We start from the raw sequence: 18,426 nt of genomic DNA, 5'->3' as shown, positions 1-18,426 counted from the left end.
CAAGTCCCCCCCGCCCCCGGGACCGGAACGACTCCTCACCCTCCCCCCCAAAACCCACATCCCCTCATCCCCCCCCCTCCCCCCCGACGAGGCAACAGTTTGCCGCAAAAGCCTGAATCCCGTTTGTATGTTTGTGTTCGCTCGTGCGTCCGTCGATCCGCCGGCACCCCCATCTGATAAGTCACATCATCTTTGTTTTTATTATATATATATATATATATATATATATATATATATATATATAGAGGGAAACATTCCACGTGGGAAAAATATATTTAAAAAGAAAGATGATGAGACTTACCAAACAAAAGCGCTGGCAGGCCGACAGACACACAAACACGAACATACACACAAAAATCTAGCTCTCGCAACCAACGGCCGCCCCGTCAGGAAAGAGGGAAGGAGAAGGAAAGACAAAAGTATACGGGTCCCAAGGGAGAGGGCAAGGAGCCACCCCAATCCCGGGAGCGGAAAGACCCACCCTAGGGGGAAAAAAGGACAGGTATACACTTGCGCACACACACACACACATACATCCGCACATACACAGACACAAGCAGACATTTGTAAAGGCAAAGAGTTTGGGCAGAGATGTCAGTCGGGACGGAAGTACAGAGGCAAAGATGATGTTGAAAGACAGGTGAGGTATGAGCGGCGGCAGATTGAAATTAGAAATTAGCGGAGATTGAGGCCTGGCGGATAGCGAGAAGAGAGGATATGCTGAAGGGCAAGTTCCCATCTCCGGAGTTCAGACAGGTTGGTGTTAGTGGGAAGTATCCAGATAACCCGGACGGTGTAACACTGTGCCAAGATGTGCTGGCCGTGTACCAAGGCATGTTTAGCCACAGGGTGATCCTCATTACCAACAAACACTGTCTGCCTGTGTCCATTCATGCGAATGGACAGTTTGTTGCTGGTCATTCCCACATAGAACGCTTCACAGTGTAGGCAGGTCAGTTGGTAAATCACGTGGGTGCTTTCACACGTGGCTCTGCCTTTGATCGTGTACACCTTCCGGGTTACAGGACTGGAATAGGTGGTGGTGGGAGGGTGCGTGGGACAGGTTTTACACCGGGGGCGGTTACAGGGGTAGGAGCCAGAGGGTAGGGAAGGTGGTTTGGGGATTTCATGGGGATGAACTAAGAGGTTACGAAGGTTAGGTGGACGGCGGAAAGACACTCTTGGTGGAGTGGGGAGGATTTCATGAAGGATGGATCTCATTTCAGGGCAGGATTTGAGGAAGTCGTCGTAAAGTCCTTTACAAATGTCTGCTTGTGTCTGTGTATATGCGGATGGCTATGTGTGTGTGTGCGAGTGTATACCTGTCCTTTTTTCCCCCTAAGGTAAGTCTTTCCGCTCCCGGGATTGGAATGACTCCTTACCCTCTCCCTTAAAACCCAAATCCTTTTGTCTTTCCCTCTCCTTCCCTCTTTCCTGACGAGGCAACCATTGGTTGCGAAAGCTAGAATTTTGCGTGTATGTTTGTGTTTGTTTGTGTGTCTATCGACCTGCCAGCGCTTTTGTTTGGTAAGTTTCATCATCTTTCTTTTTAGATATATTTTTCCCACGTGGAATGTTTCCCTCTATTTATATATATATATATATATATATATATATATATATATATATATATATATATATATATATACAAAATCTAGCTTTCGCAACCAACGGTTGCCTCGTCAAGAAAGAGGGAAGGAGAAGGAAAGACAAAAGGATATGGGTTTTAAGGGAGAGGGTAAGGAGTCATTCCAATCCCGGGAGCGGAAAGACTTACCTTAGGGGGAAAAAAGGACAGGTATACACTCGCACACACACACATATCCATCCACACATACAAGACAAGGTGAAAATGTACTGTTGTCCCAAGCATATTGCAACAAACGGTGTATTTCTATCGCTGCTCGTTTAGTTTTTATTGCCATTTCAAATATACCTGTCATTTTTGAAACACCCTGTATGTATACAGATAGCTCATTCATTCTGTTTCTGGCTGTTATCAACATTGATACTGGCAAGATATCAGTCCCAGTAATTCCAAGATTTTCAAGAATGTCTTAATTCCAGTAATATAAATGTGACATAAAATCATGCAGGAGGCAGGTGACCATTATTATAATTAGCAGTTCTGTATTCAGGCTGACTTGGCTGCAACAGTTAAAGTCACAACTCAGGTGACGAATGACTTTATTGCTTATATGACACATTTCAGAATTTATCCATCATCAGATAGCCAAGACAGATTACTGCTCGAAGATATGGCTTTTCAAGTTGTATGTGAAACATAAATTCGCAGGCTAAATGCAGTAATCGCTCCAGGATATCTGATGATGGATAAATTCTGATATGTGTCGTATGAGCAATAAAATCATTCCTTGCCTTCTCAATTTACGCCAGAGGGTGGTTGGGTTTTGGTTTCCACTGAATAGGTCAGGAGTCCACTGCTCACAGGAGGTGGCTACATGGGTAGCAGGGTTTGTGCAACATGGACTGGGTGGTTTTTTTAGGTTAGAGGTCTCGGGCAAATATAAAAAGGGCTTCAGTGTCAAAGGATGTGGGTCGAACGAAGGAAGAACATAGATACAGAACCATCAGTATAACAGATGTAAATTGTCATAGCTGTGTTGGGAAAGTACCAGAGCTCCAAGCGCTAATAGAAAGCACTGATGCTCAAATCGTTACAGGCACTGCAAGCTGGTTAAAGCCGGAAGTAAGTTCAGCAAAATTTTCGCGAAGAACCTAACGGTGTTCCGAAAGGATAATCTAAACACAGTTGGCAGTGGCGTGTTTGTTGCTGATAGTAGTAGTTTATCTTGTAGCGAAAATTAAGTGGATAGTTCCAGTGAATTAGTAAGGGCAGAGGTTATCCTTGGCAGCCGGAATAAAATAATAAATCCTTTTGCTGACATCCCAACTCAGATGATACGATTGATGAAAGGTTCAAAGATAAGTTTAATGTCAAACCCTTACTCGACTCATACAATTATAGTTGGTGGTGACTTTACCCTCAATATGGTGTCGAAAATACAGGTTTAAATCTGGAGGTGCACATAAAACATCATCCAGAATTGTGCTAAATGCCTTCTCTAAAAATTATTTTGAGCAGTTAGTTCATACTGCAAGCCAAATTTAAATGAACATAAAATCTCCAAGATTGGCGATCTTTTACAGAAGCTTAAAATTTAGTGTGGGCTTCACACTAAATGCTTGTCATAGTTTCCACAGCAAAACTTTGTCTCGAAAACTGGCAGAAAATTCAAAGAGATTCTGGTTGTATGTAAAGTATGCTAGCAGCAAGACAAAATCAATGCCTTCTCTGCGTGATAGCAGTGGAAATACTATCGATGACAGTGCTGCCGAAGGAGGCTTACTAAACACAGCCTCCGAAAATTCATTCACCAAAGAAGACAAAGTAAATATTCCAGAATTCAAATCAAGAACAGTTGTCAACATGAATAACTTAGAAGCAGATATCCTCAGAGTAGTTCTTAAATCACTTAATAAAAGCAAGGCTTCTGGTCCATACTATATGTCAGTTAACTTCCTTTCAGAGTATGCTGATGCAATAGATCCATACTTCACAATCATATGCAACCATTCGCTCTAAGAAAGATCCATACCCAAAGACTGGAAAGTTGCACAGGTCACACCAATATTCGAGAAAGGTAGTAGAAGTAATCCACTAAATTACAGGCCTATATCATTAACATTGATATGCAGAAGGATTTTGGAACACACATTCTCTTGAAATATTGTGAATTATCTGGAATAGTATGGTCTATTGACACACAGTCAACACAGATTTAGAAAACATCATACTTGTGAAACACAACTAGCTCTTTACACACACAAAGTGCTGAGTGCTATTGACAAGGTATTTCAAACTGGTTCCGTATTTCTAGATTTCCAGAAGGCTTTTGACACAAGACGTCACAAGCGGCTTGTAGTGAAATTGCATGCTTGTGGAATATAGTCTCAGTTATGTTACTAGATGCGTGATTTCCTGTCAGAGGGTCACAGTTCATAGTAATTGATGGAAAGTCATAGAGTAAAACAGAAACAAGGTATTGATAGAGACCCTCTGCTGTTACTTATCTATATAAAAGATTTAGGAGACAATCTGAGCAGCAATCTTAGATTGTTTGTAGATGATGCTGTCATTTATCGCCTAGTAAAGACATCAGAAGATCAAAACAAATTACAAAATAATTTAGAAAAAATATCTATGTGGTGTGAAAGTTGGCAATTGACCCTAAATAATGAAAAGTTGTAATGCCATCCGCATGAGTGCTAAAAGGAATCTGTTATAGTTCACTTACATGATAAATCAGTCGACTATAAAGGCCGTAAATTCAACAAAATACCTAGGAATTACAATTATGAACAACTTAAATCGGGAAGAACACACAGAAAATGTTGTGGGGAAGACAATCCAAAGACTGTGTTTTATTGGCACAACACGTAGAAAATGTTACAGCTCTACTAAAGACACTGCCTACACTACGCTTGTTCATCCTTATTCGGAGTATTGCTGCAGTCTGGGATCCTTACCAGATGGGATTAATGGAGTACATCAAGAAAGTTCAGAGAAGAGCAGTACATTTTTTTTTTTTTTTTTTTTTTTTTTTTTAATGATATAGGATTTGGGGTGGACATCATAGATCATAGACCATAGTTGTTGTTGTTGTTGTTGTTGTGGTCTTCAGTCCTGAGACTGGTTTGATGCAGCTCTCCATGCTACTCTATCCTGTGCAAGCTTCCTCATCTCCCAGTATCTACTGCAACCTACATCCTTCTGAATCTGCTTAGTGTATTCACCTCTTGGTCTCCCTCTACGGTTTTTACCCTCCACGCTGCCCTCTTATTCTTCATATCTTCAGCAGTGACTACCACCCCGTGGAAGAGGTGGCACACAGAATTTTACCATTCCTCCCTGGAGTGTTTATTATTCGGAATGTTGCAGTAGGATGACTGCTTGTCTAGAACAATCCTTTTACCCAGTGTAGTGCAGCAGCTCAACACGGCATGGACTCAACAAGTCACGGCCCCTGCAGAAATACTGTGCCATGCCGCCTCTATATCAATCCACAATTGCAAAGGTGTGTAGGCTTTTGCGCACAAACTGACCTCTAGATTATGTCCCATAAATGTTTGATGGGATTCGTGTTGGGCGATCTGTGTGACCAAATCATTCGCCTGAATTGTCCATAATGTTATTCGAACCAGTTGGAAGCAGTTGTGGCCCAGTGACATGACTTAATTATTTGGGAACGTGAAGTCCACGAATGGCTGCAAATGGTCTCCGAGTAGCTGAACATAACTATTTCGTCAGTGATCAGTCCAGTTTGACCAGAAGACGCAATCCGTTCCGTATAAACACAACCCACACAGATCGTGGAGCCACCACCAGATTGCACAGTGCCTCGTTCGCAACTTGGGTCCGTGGCTTCGTGGAGTCTGCGCCCCACTCTCACTACCGTCAGCTCTTACCTACTGAAATTGGGTCCTATCTGACCAGGCCGTGATTTTCCTGTCATCTAGGGTCCAACTGAAATGGGTACGAGCCCAGGAGAGGTGCTTCCATTTAATGTCTAGCTGCTAGCAGAGCCGCTCACACCGTTCGTCTGCTGCCGTAGCCCATTGGTGCAAAATTCCTCTGCACTGTCGTAACAGATACATTTTTTCTACATCTCGCATTGATTTCTGTGATTATTTCGCGCAGTGTCACTTGTCTGTTAGCACTGACAACTTTGAGCAAACATAAGTGCTCTCGGTTGTTAAGTGAAGGCCGTCGATCAATGTGTTGACCGTGGTGACAGGTAAGGCCTAAAATTTGGCATTCTCAGGACACACTTGACACTGTTGATCTTGGAATATTGAATTTCTTAATGATTACCAAAATGGAATGTCACGTGTCTAGCTCCAACTACAATTCCGTGTTCCAAGTCTGTGAATTCCCGCCGTGTGACCTTAATCACACGGAAATCTTTTCACGTGGATTACCTTTGTACAAATGAGAGGTCTTCCAGTGCACTGCCGTTTTATACCTTTTGTATACAATACTATCGCCACCTGTATATGTGCGTGTTGCTGTCCCGTGACTTTTGTCACCTCAGTTTATATCGGCATTGGATATTTGGTATCAGCTCTTTTTTACTAATTTGAATATAAAGTAGTACCTTGCCAACCATCACACCTTCAAACTTAAAGTTAATTATGACTGTAGAGTGAAGGACATCTGATTAAAAAAAGTCGTTGCTAACAAGTATATTTATGTTACATTACAGTGACAGCAGTTCAAAGCATTTTCCTGCAAGTCTCTATCACTCGGCGATACGATGTCACATAGAATGGCAACAGATGACAGAAGGAATGCAAGAACTTGTAACTAAAGAGCAATTGCAGATCATAGCTGAAGATGGAGTAATCGCTAATAAATGATGTGGCAACTCAAAAAATTTCATTTGTGCCATGAAAACCAGTAAAATAAAATTTTCTCTCGTGTAAAAGAAAAAGAAAGGAAGAACTGGTTCATTGAAATTTGGATTCCCACCTGGAAAAAAACTGAGAGAAGAAAATACTTTGTTCGCCAAGTCTCCACCATATCATGAGTTCCTTTTATTAATGCAGATGACTGTCACACATTGGAACTGACTGCTTCTGACACAACCCAGTATGTATTACAACTCAACTTTTAACTTGGAAATCATGTGGGAACTGTACCTTCAAATGGCTCTGAGCACTACAGAACCTTACATCTGAGGTCATCAGCCCCCTAGAACTTAGAACTACTTAAACCTAACTAACCTAAGAACATCACACACATCCATGCCCGCGGCAGGATTCGAACCTGCGACCGTAGCAGTCGCGCAGTTCCAGACTGAAGTGCCTAGAACCGCTCGACCACACCAGCCGGCAACTGTACCTTTCAATCATTTATTTTTATCATTGTGGATCATACGCGAATCAAATTTAATTCTTTTGGTGATGCTTCTTTCATGGTATTGTGATTTTTCACCAGTAGTAGCGTATAACTTAGTGCTCACCATGTAGTTGTTAGACATGATTTATGCAGTATAGTTATCCAATTACAGAGTTATCATTATATACTGTGTATGATAGCATAGCTACAGTTATTATATGAACACACTTTGTTTTAAATATTTTATTCATGTAGAATAAAAATTTTGTTTCAGAAATACCCACGTAAATGTTGAATTTTTTGTCAATTGTAAGTCGTGTAGCATATAACAAATTTAGATGAGGCAGTTATAACTGTGTGTGTGAACTGAATGAATGGGTGTCTGAGAGCTCGTTTCCCCCCTCCTATATATATGTTTGTGCAATTCCTCTTTAAGTGTTGTAAATACCATGAGCACATTATGGGCTCTTTGTAAATGTAAAGAGGAAGATCTCGTAAAAATTTTTGTACATTGTAAATTTATCGATTACATTTAGTGATAAGTTATGCACATACAGCAGAAGAGCCAGTGTCGATGGAACGCTATCTAGTGCTGCAGAGGTGCCAGGAGGCAATCCGTTCACTACTTGTGGACGAGGGGCTCGATATGCCGGGCCGCTTCGTGCTGCGTCAACGTAATATCCAGCCACTCTACATCGGAGGCAGGAGTGTCCCGAGTGACCAGTGCTCACCACTTCTGCGTGACTGGCATGTGCGTCTTCTCAGCTTTACTGCCCCACCTGTGGGGACAGCACGATACCTTCTGCAGCAGCAGGAAAGAGTTAAGGAGGCGGCGGCACAGGGGTCATCTGCACCTGAACCCCCACAGACACAACCTGTCACTCCAAAGCCACCTACCCCAGCCTCAAAGCAATCCCAGGCTCCACCTACACAAAAGCAGACGCATTTGACCCCTCCTGCCACTAATAAGCCCTCAGCGAATTTGACACCAGACATTCTAAGAAAGGAATCGCAAGTTATTAAGGGCCCAGTTGTGATAAAAGATCAGGCGAAGGGAAAAGAGCAGGAGAAGGAAAAAGAGCAGGGGAAGGAAAAAGAGCAGGCGAAGGAAAAAGAGCAGGCGAAGGAAAAAGAGCAGGCGAAGGAAAAAGAGCAGGCGAAGGAAAAAGAGCAGGCGAAGGAAAAAGAGCAGGCGAAGGAAAAGGAGGGGTTCGAAAAGAAAGCCCAGGAACCGGAGGCAGACAAGAAACAGGAACATGTTACGAAGCCAGAGCCTGCAAAAGTGCGGATACTGAACATCGAACAAGAACTGGAGGAGGAAAAGTGCCCAGTGTGTGTTGAACATGCAGCTAAGTGGCGTAGGAATGTGTCAGTAAATACACCGCGACATTTTCTCAAGTCAGCTTCTCGTGATGCACAGGTGCAGGCAGACTTCATTCCAGTAACGGGGGAGGTTGGTGGTGCACCTGTGAAACCAGCTGTCGAGTGTGGCTCTCAACAGACACAGACGGTGGCACGTGTAGGGTCCTTTTCTTGTTTTGGCACCACAACTGAAAGAGTTATAGAGCAGAGGCAAATTCTACGGAATCATCTCCACAAGAGACTTCTGCAGTTGTACCATGAAAAGGTAATCGGGTGGACTGAGATGATGATGATACGGAGTAAAGTGAAGAGCACAGTGCAGTCACTCCTTCCATTGTCACTTGCATCAGTTAAAGCAAAGAAAGTGGCTCGTTTACAAAAATTGGCTGCGAAAAAGAAAAAGAAAGAAGGAAGTACCACGATTGTAGCTCGAGCTGTTACACAGTCGTGTCTTCCATTGTCACTTACATCTGTTAAGAAAAAGAAGAAAAATCTAGTGCAGAATTTGAACTCTGAAAAGAAAAAGAAAATGGGTAGTTTGCAGAATTTGAAAGTGCAAAAAGCTGAGAAAAAGCAAATGAAATCTTCACCTTTGCGTGGGACAGAAGAGTTATTAGAAGAGATTCAAAGAAGTGCAGAACAGGTTAGATTAGGTATGTACGTCGTAAGTAAGACACACGTGCATGGTGAGGGCGAAGTGAATGCACCTGATGTAATGACTGTAGATGATGGCATGGGGGAAATACAAAAAGGCATTGAGGCTGCTCCTTATCCAAATATTTGTGCTGCAGTGAAATCGGCTGACAAAACTGGGGCTACTGGCAATGAGGTAGGTGCAGGAGAAATATTGAGGAGACCAGGAGCTATAACACCAACTGCTGAAAATTTTAATAACACTAACGAAAATAACACTACTTCACCAGTGGGTGATAGTAATCGGAGTCCAGACCCTGAGAAGCAACAATCTCAACAAGAGGGTGAACACACTCAAAACATACATAATCTTGTTTCTTCCAAATTGCCGGATAATGTAGATGATAAAATGGCTGCTAGAGAAAAGACACAAGTAGATGACACAGGAAAGGCTGAAGTGAAGACAAATTCAGGAAGACATGCAGAGGTAGAGAAATCCCAAAAAGAGAGGACAGATGATGTTTCTCTAAATGCAAGAACACTTGAGAATCTGTCCAAACGAGAAGGTCGTAGTTCAAACAGTCCAGTGCAGTGTGTTTCCCCCACATCACAAAAAGAAGAGGAAAGCAAACCATTAGTTACAAAAGAGATATGTTCAGAGAACTTGGAAAGTACTGAAGTGAGAAAAGGTGCAGAACCAGCAATAGAAAGAGAAAAGAGTCCTTCAAAAGTGAAGCAAGATACAGAAGGCAGTACAAAAGAGGTGGTAACGGTAGACTTGGAAAATACAAATATGGAAAAAGATGCAGAACCATCCAAAAAGATAAAGAAGCCTCTGTTGAAAGAACAGCAAGGTGGAGATGACAGTAGAGAAGAGGTGGTAACAATAGACTCCGTAAATGCGGAAGTGGGAAAAGGTGTAGAACCATCCAAAGATAAAGAGAAGCCTATGTTGAAAGAGCAGCAAGATGGAGAAGATAGTAGTAAAGAGGTGAAAACAGTAGACTTGGAAAATAAGGGGGTGGGAAAGGATGCAGAACCGACCAAAGAGAAAGAGAAGCCTGTGTTGAAAGAGCAGCAAGATGGAGAAGACAGTAGAAAAGAGGTGGAAACAATAGACAAGGAAAATGCAGAGATGGGAAAAGATGTAGAGCCACCCAAAGAGAAAGAGAAGCTTACATTGAAAGAACAGCAAGATGGGGAAGATATTAGAAAAGAGGTGTTAACAATAGATTTGGAAAATATGGAGGTGGGAAAAGATGCAGAACCATTCAAAGAGAAAGAGAAGCCTATGTTGAAAGAGCAGAAAGATGGAGAAGACAGTAGTAGAGAGGTGAAAAAGGTAGACATGGAAAATTTGGAAATGGGAAAAGGTGCAGAATCATCTAAAGAAAAAGAAAAGCCTGTGTTGATAGAACAGCAAAATGGAGAAGACAGAAAGAAAGATGTGGTAACAATAGGCCTTGAAAATAAGAATATGGGAAAAGATGCAGAACCCTCCAAAGAGGAAGAGAGGCTTGTGTCAAAAGAGCAGGAAAGTAGTGAAAATAGTAAGAAGAAAGAGGTGATAACTATAGATTTGGAAAGTGAGGAGGTAGGAAAAGATGCAAAACCACCCAAAGAGAAAGATAAACCTGTGTTGAAAGAGCAGCAAGGTGGTGAAAACCTTAAGAGAGACAATAGCTCAGATGATGTGGAAAGTGCTAAAACGGACAAAGGTGCAGAGTCAGCTAAAGAGAAAAAGAAATCACCTTTCAAAGAAAAGAGGGGTGGAGAAGACATTATAAAAGAAGTTGTAACAGTAGACTTGGAAGATACAAAAGTGGAAAAAGATACACAACCACCCAAAGAGGAAGGGAAGTCTCTGTTGAAAGAGCAGCAAGATGGCAAAGACAGTAAAAATGAGGTGATAACAATAGATTTGGAAAGTGAGGAGGTAGGAAAAGATGCAGAACCATCCAAAGAGAAAGAGAAAGGGGAACCTATGCTGAAACAGCAGCAAGATGGCAAAGACTTTTTAGGCGGGAGTTCAAATGATGCAGAAAGTAGTAAGATGGACAAATATGCAGAGTCATCCAAAGAGATGGGGAATTCTGATTTTAAACGAAAACGAGAGGAAGGTGAAGGAAACAGTAAAAAATTGTGTTCCTCAGACACAGACAGTACCGAGATGAAAAAAAAAGCAGAACTACCTAGAGAGAAATCTCCTTCCAAAGAGAACCAAGATGGAGACCATAAAAAAGAATTGAGTTCAGATGTCTCAGAAAATTCTAAGTTGGGAAAAAATACAGAGCAATCTAAAGAGGAGAAGTCATCTTCAAAAGAAGAGCAAGACGGTGGACGTAATAAAAAAGACGCGAGTGTAAAGGGCTCAGATAGTTCTGAGGTGGAAGGAGGTGCCGAGTCATGTAGAAGGAGGGAAAAATCTCCTCCTAAACGAAAGAGAGATGAGGCTAGTTCTAGGGAAGGCTCACCTCCTCACAAGGCTAAACGAGCTGGCAGCCCAGCAGGACAAGTGAAGGATACTGCTTCCGGCATTCGTCCGCCAAATACCGAAGGGGACTGGCGTGGGTCTAGCGGTCGTGGAAGGGATCGAGGCTCCGAAAGTATAAGGGGCGATCGTGGAAGGGGCAGAGGTATGGACGAGAGAGGCTCTGGCAGGTGGAAGGGACGGCCAGAGGAAGATGATTTTGGTTCTTCGGGCAGAGGTAGGGGTCGGTACCGCGGTAGCTCCCCTCTGTGGGACAGGTCGGGGCGAGGCAGTTCGCCTCCGTTGGACAGGTCGGGGCGAAGCAGTTCGCCTCCATGGGACAGGTCAGGTCGTGGCAGCCCCCCTCCGCGGGACAGGTCAGGTCGTGGCAGCCCCCCTCTGTGGGACAGGTCAGGTCGTAGCAGCCCCCCTCTGTGGGACAGGTCGGGTCGTGGCAGCCCCCCTCCGTGGGACAGGTCAGGACGTGGAAGGAACTTTGACAGTCATAGGGAACTTGATAGTGATTGGCCCAGAGATCGTGACACCAGAAGCAGAAATTATGATGGATCACCTTCTTGGAATCGTGGCAGAGATTTTGATTCTATGTCCGGGAGGCGGGGAGATTACCGTGATGAATTTGAAAGTCCATCACTGTCTCGGAGGTCGAGGGGCTACGATGGCGATTTTGAAGTTCCTCCGATGGGGGGAAGGTCGAGTCACTATGACAGTGACTTCAATGGTCCTGCCATGGGGGGAAGGTCGAGGGGTTATGACGATGACTTTGGTGGAAGCAGGCGGTACGATGATATGGACAGAGAGTGGGGCCCGAGCAGGGATTATGGTGGAAGAGGTGGTGGCGGCTCTTGGAGAGACAGGTATTAAGCCACAAAATGTATTCCTTGAAACTAAAATTTATGACACCATATTTTATGTTGTGTTAATGAAATTTGTAGCTACTTGTATGTAATGATGTCTCATAAATTGAATGGCTATCACAAACGCATAACAACAGTGAGTGATTATGTAGTAGTATTTGCACCACACTCACACAAAATTTTGGTTTCACACGAGGGTTAATTTTTGTTTGGTGCTTATCAAATGATAAATAAATAAGTGAAATATGATTGTTATCAATTTTTCAATATAGGGCACTGTATGCCACTTACGCAAAACATTCTTGGTGATGTAGGCAGTAGACATTCCATTTTTCACTACAAATTGTCTTCATAATGATCAAAAAGTATCATTAATAAAGCTGTACATTCAAAATTATTTACCAGTTTTAGTTTCAAGCTGTTTTAATTAGTTTTCTAGTTGAGACCAGTGTATATTGTGTGTGCAGATATTAAAATCTTTATTGTTTTTTGTGCAATGAATCTGTTTCATTCATTTTCTTTCTCTGTCAATAAAAGGCACAGTAGTACTGTGATTATGATGTTTGTTTAAATGCATAATATTAGAAAATTGTTGGCTTGTTCACATAGCATTTGAAATGAGCTAATCATATGTACTTGAAAATTTGTCAATGTGTATTTAATTTTATGTGGTCAGATGCACTGTTGTGATTTGTAATGTATGTAGTTGTAGTGTATGATATCTCAAAATAAATAATTCGTTAAATGTGGATTCTGTGAAAATTTATTGGCACAGGCCAACATCGTGCTTTCATCAAAACATCCGACCCTTAGAACACACAGAATTCTTCAGAAGGTATCAAGATACGAGTTGTATTCAAAAAGTAAGGGTAATTGGCTTATCGTTAAATGCCGGCAGCTCGGGATGAAGTTCCACAATCCAAGCACTGTGGAAGTCATTGTTTCAGTTCAGTATGTCTTTGACTGTGGGTGAAAGCAAACGTCTTAAAAATTTTTCCTCAAGAAAAATATGGAGTGCGTGCCATAATCAGTTCTGTGTGCAAAAGGATCTACAGATACTCAAATGCATCAGTAGTTGTGCCTAGTTTATGGGTGTTTATGAATGAATGAATGAATGAATGAATGAGTGAGTTAGTGAGTGAGTGAGTGAGTGAGTGAAAAAAACATTAGACAGTTAGTGCCATACAAACGTGCACGATGAGGAGGTGGCTATCATTATCATATGAAGAGTGAAAACCAAATACTGCAGTCTGGTTGAAGGTGGACAGTTGGTGCTGCCCTGGTTGAAGATGGACAGTTCGTGCTGTGGCTGACGAGTTTCCTCGTACTTGATGCATCACTCTGTACCCATTTCTAACAGAAAAACTCGGATATAACTGTCTGCAAGATGAATACCAGAAATTGCCCACACACTGCTACGTGCAGAATAACTTGTCCTATGCACAGATATACGCCCTCGTCGTGACTGTCGGGCGAGTCTCTCCTTTGTGTCGAATGGGTTGACACCTCGGTTGCCTGTAGCCTGTTCCTCTGTACACTGTGTCCATAGGGAGCAGCCTTCCCATTTATATATGCAATACAATACTTTTCGTATATTCTATTCAGGCATTTTGATTTGTGAAACCTTTAATATATCGAAGTGAGCCTCACACCATCAATATTATTGTCATTTGGCAACACAATTTTATAAGATCACGGTGTCGAACATACAAAAGAAAGCGTATGCTGCAGTTACATTAGCTCTAACAATGGAAAACAACAAAAAGGAGGACGTGTGTCAGAGAATAAAAAAGGATTGACTTGTGTCGCATGTTAATTTACTGACTGAAATCGAAACATTGTTCCCAGAACATTTTGTAAACTGTTTTTGCTAAATCCTGCATCATATGATAAATTATTAATGTCAATATAACATACAGTAGGGAATAAAATACGTTGCTGTAGCTTAGAAGATCCGTGAGATAAGTGTTTATGGGAAGGCTTCGAGTGTAGAACTCTCACCCCCCCTACAGCACATTGGCATTTTTACAATTGGACCTCCACCACCATCATTGCCTCCCCTCCCCTCCCCTACTGCCATTTACACAGGAAGGAACCATGGGGCCAAATTATTCAGTGTGTAACCTACCAAAGATTAGCATTTCTGTTGGGAACTTTTCAGTCGTCCACTTGGCAGCCTCGACCACACGTGCAGTGGATAGCATCTCTTGTGTTTGAAACAGTGCATCAAGGACAGTGGTTTGAAGACGACGAGGAACTTGAGACAGATGCTTGTCAACTGGTTCAGATCCCTGCCACAGAAGATTTCTGCTGTGGGATTAAAGAAGCCTGTGCCACATTACACAAAGTGTTTACAAATGAATGGCAACTACGTGCAGAAGTGAAGTACTTCGTAGGAAAGTAAAGCTGCCAGTAAAAGCTTTTTCTCACACCCCTTACTTTTTGAACAGACCATGTTCCAATCTGCAGTGTCCTGAGAACAGAGAGACTGTCAAAACTCTCTGTGTGTCCACTGCGTTAACCCTCTTGGAACCATCTGTCGTGTTGCAGCCACACGTTGTGTGATGACTATATGTCTTTGATGAAGAAGCTGTGAATGGAAATGTCAATTGAAACAATAATATGATACTTTGTATGACCTTTTGTGCCCTGAATTGGAAAGAAAATATGTGATTTATAACATGTCTTCATTTGATGAAAAAGCTTGGCCCACTGTGGAGTTTAGAGCCCATGTGACTGTCTCTCTCTGTTCCACAAACATCTTTATTCGGGGACAACTGCAGTCTAAATCCTGTGATTTCACACTGCAAGTATTGCAGGTTTGAAAGTAATGGTGTGAGAGAAAAATGACCCCCTGCAAAGCGGCAGATAACTTGAGTGAAGAGATTTGAGAGATACACAAGAAACTCTCACTCTCCTATCGCTGTTACAGTAGAACCTTGCTTATCCATCCCCTACGGAAACGGGAGCATGGTCAGAATGCAAGAATGGTTGAATTATCAGAGGAACACTTTTATTGACCCACAACATCGCAGTAGGATACAGTACAACTTTAATTTTCAAGTGGAAATACTTTCTGAAATATTGTTCCATGTTAAAACAGTAACAAAACAAAAAGAAAATGTTGACGCACTAGATAATCTTATGCAAAAGAGTTATGTATGATAGTGTCGGTACTATAAAATACATTTTTATCGTATTGTAAGATAATGTTACAGTGAGTGAGTGTTTAATATCTGTACATAACTTATAACAGTATTGCACTGACAGCTGATTTGCACTTAACTGTTTAAAACATGAGAAATCACATGGTAAAAAATGTTTTGTTCTTAAGCAGGACAAAGCAAGTCTGTTATGTTCTTTTGCTTAGCTGACGACAACTTCGATTTTGCTGCAATGTTTGACAGCCTTGTTTTTGCAGCAATGTTCCGCCATTTCCTAATCCACAAAATATATGCTAGGGTAGATGTAGAGTTTTGTTCGGTGTAATGAAGGGCCATATCAGTGCACTTTTACTATCTGTGTGTGATACTTGAGCCATAGGTTGATTGTCTTCATTGTCATCACCACCTTTCTTGTTCTCTATCGGTTGTTTGTTCTACATCATAAGTGATTTGGCCTCCAGTTATTACTGCTTCTGTTGTGCAGTCGATGTCAGCTGTACCGATCCATTCATTCGTGTCATTGGGCTCAATGTCGTGTTGTATGGACAGTGTCATATATTTACATTTAGTTGGTACCATAATTTAGTTTTATACACTATCGTATGTATGAAGAAAACTCTCTAATCTATAAAACAAATATGTGCCCGATAACACTTATTGCTTGAATAAGCAGCAAGTTATTTCATAATAAGTCATTGAACTATTGCACCTAGCAGTGGTCAACCACCTGCTGATCCATATCGCAGAAGACGAGTCATCGACAAGTCTGGTCTTAACTGTAGCAGTGACCTGTCTACATAAACAGACACTGGAAATTGGACAGTCAGACTAAGTGAGGAGTCGGAGTGTTGAATTAGAAAGGTTCTACTTTACTAAAAGTAATTAAAAATAGGGCTGGCTGTGTGTGTGTGTGTGTGTGTGTGTGTGTGTGTGTGTGTGTGTGTGTGTGTGTGTTTGAGAGAGAGAGAGAGAGAGAGAATGCACATGCCATTTTGTGATTTTGAGATATAAAATTGTACATCAGCGGTAAGAACATAGAAGATTGGCTGGGAGTGGTTGATGACAAATACCAGTTGCTGAAAGCCACCACCTACTCAGTATTGATGTGCCAGCATTCTTCCCCACAACCTAAATGGAGTCATTCCCATCTGTTGGGGAATGGTGCGCAGCTATTGGTTTATGACTGCCAGCTTCACCCATGAGGCATCCAGTGTGCAGTGTTTGTGATATTTGTATTTTTGGTGCCACATTTTGATTGTGTTTTGTAGTCAGTTAAGAGGGACAGAGGCTAATTTTCCAGGTTATCTGCCATCTGTTTTGTCGGACAAAGATAACAATGTGGTACACCATTTAAAATTTCGAGAAATGGCTAATTGGCTTTCAAAAGAATTTAATTTGTTGTCTGTTTATTCAACCATTTTCTATTTAGCAATTTCCTGATAAGTCTTGATTTTGTATGTATTGTGTTGTTGATTTTGCCTGTTTACCTGTGCGCACTTTCGATAACGCACATCTTCCTGCCCTAGTGATAAGATTGACCGATATGCAGTGCTTGTGGCATACAGATTTCTGTACCTCTTAGTTTAAGTGATTGAATTTTATATTCAAACAGTAAGTTCAAGGTTTGTGTATCAGCTAAACAGGCCTCTATTTTAATAGAACAACAGACAAATGTCATGCAACTTTAAGATTCCGTATAAAACATCCAGTCTGTTCCCTAAATTACTAGGGATAAGATTTAATATGTAACTAGGGTTAGGTCACTCATTTTACTTTGTAGATGGTAAGAGGGGGATGCATTGCTTTTCTTACTTTAATGTTATCATTTTGTATCAGGGTTTTATTTGCAAAGCCTAACATAAAGGTTGTGGATTCAGTTAATGGATTTTTATGCTGTGAATGTCTTTAAAATTTGAACCCTGTTAATCTGACTCTTTCAACAAGGATGATGATAACTTCACTGTGAAATCGTGCAATGACAGACTTCTGGACTCACATTCTAGAGTACCAGTGTTCAGTTTTCCATCTGGCCATCCAGATATAGTTATGCTCTTATATCTGCTAATTGCAAATTCCAGAATATTCCTTGGGTGACTTACTTCCCATAATGTCCAGTCTGAGCTTGTGCTAACTGTGTATGTTGTTGACATAACATTAAACCCTAAAGTTACTTCCTTATATTGTTCTTCATCATTATCAACATAGATAATTTGTCTTTATGATTCAAGTTGACAACTTTTGCACCAATGGAATAGCCCAAAAACAGATAAACTAACCATATTTACTGTCTTGTACTATGATGTTGGGCCACTGACACTGCTTTGCAGAATCAAGACATGCATTCATGGAGGCAAAGAATGATTTTTTTGGGGGCCACGTGACCACTACTCAACTGAGTGGTCTCCAGCGGTGGAAGCGAGTGGTCTAGCTACAATGTGCATTTCATGTCATTCTTGTACACGTTCAGTGGGTATACAGCAACAACTGGCCTCTGTGTCATTGTTACAGGTATAGAATCATCAAGAGCTTCAGCATAACAGTGCAATGAAAGGGTGGAATCATACAACAAAGTGGTCCCTATGTCTGCCAGTGCCAGTTTCTGGTCTGGAAAAATTTAAGCAAGATTTTTGAAGGCACTGTGTGCTGTCATTCTGCTGACATTCAAGTATTAGAGAGCAGAGGATACTTGCTGGTTAAAATGTCAATAAACTGATCATAATGCAATTTAATTTCTTTGGTACTGTCATAAAATATTTTCTGTAAACTACGCACCAACCAAATTGCCACAGTGGTTAACACACAACTCTTCAGGAAGAGAAGGCTTTAAATTCCCTCCCCAACCACATTAAATAGGTTTTTATTTAGTTTTCCTGAATTGGTTAACATGAATGCTGGAATGATTTCCTGGACTTTCCACTAGCCAAGTTTTTTCAACAAGATTTTAAATCGTAATCTCCACAGATTGTCCAGATCAATGCAGGTGTTTTTTTTTCTTTTTTT

At 41.5% G+C, this 18,426-nt stretch overlaps 1 protein-coding gene across 6 annotated transcripts in view; it reads left to right on the top strand.

Moving 5' to 3' along the window:
* Positions 1 to 13,009, top strand: part of LOC126106608 (uncharacterized) — a 182,144-nt gene extending 169,135 nt beyond the window's left edge. For 2 of the 6 annotated variants that reach the window (XM_049912952.1, XM_049912951.1), the window contains exon 8: positions 7,480 to 13,009. In XM_049912952.1, coding sequence (XP_049768909.1) covers positions 7,480 to 12,269 — 4,790 coding nt within the window. In that variant the 3' untranslated portion in view covers positions 12,270 to 13,009. The remainder of the gene's footprint in view (positions 1 to 7,479) is intronic. The other 4 variants (XM_049912956.1, XM_049912955.1, XM_049912954.1 and 1 more) reach the window with 4 other exon arrangements.
* Positions 13,010 to 18,426: the final 5,417 nt, after the last annotated feature.

Source organism: Schistocerca cancellata, chromosome 10, assembly GCF_023864275.1.
Source record: "Schistocerca cancellata isolate TAMUIC-IGC-003103 chromosome 10, iqSchCanc2.1, whole genome shotgun sequence".
Lineage (NCBI taxonomy): Eukaryota > Metazoa > Arthropoda > Insecta > Orthoptera > Acrididae > Schistocerca > Schistocerca cancellata.
Note: the sequence above shows the minus strand (reverse complement) of the source record. Positions and strands in the feature narration are given on the sequence as shown.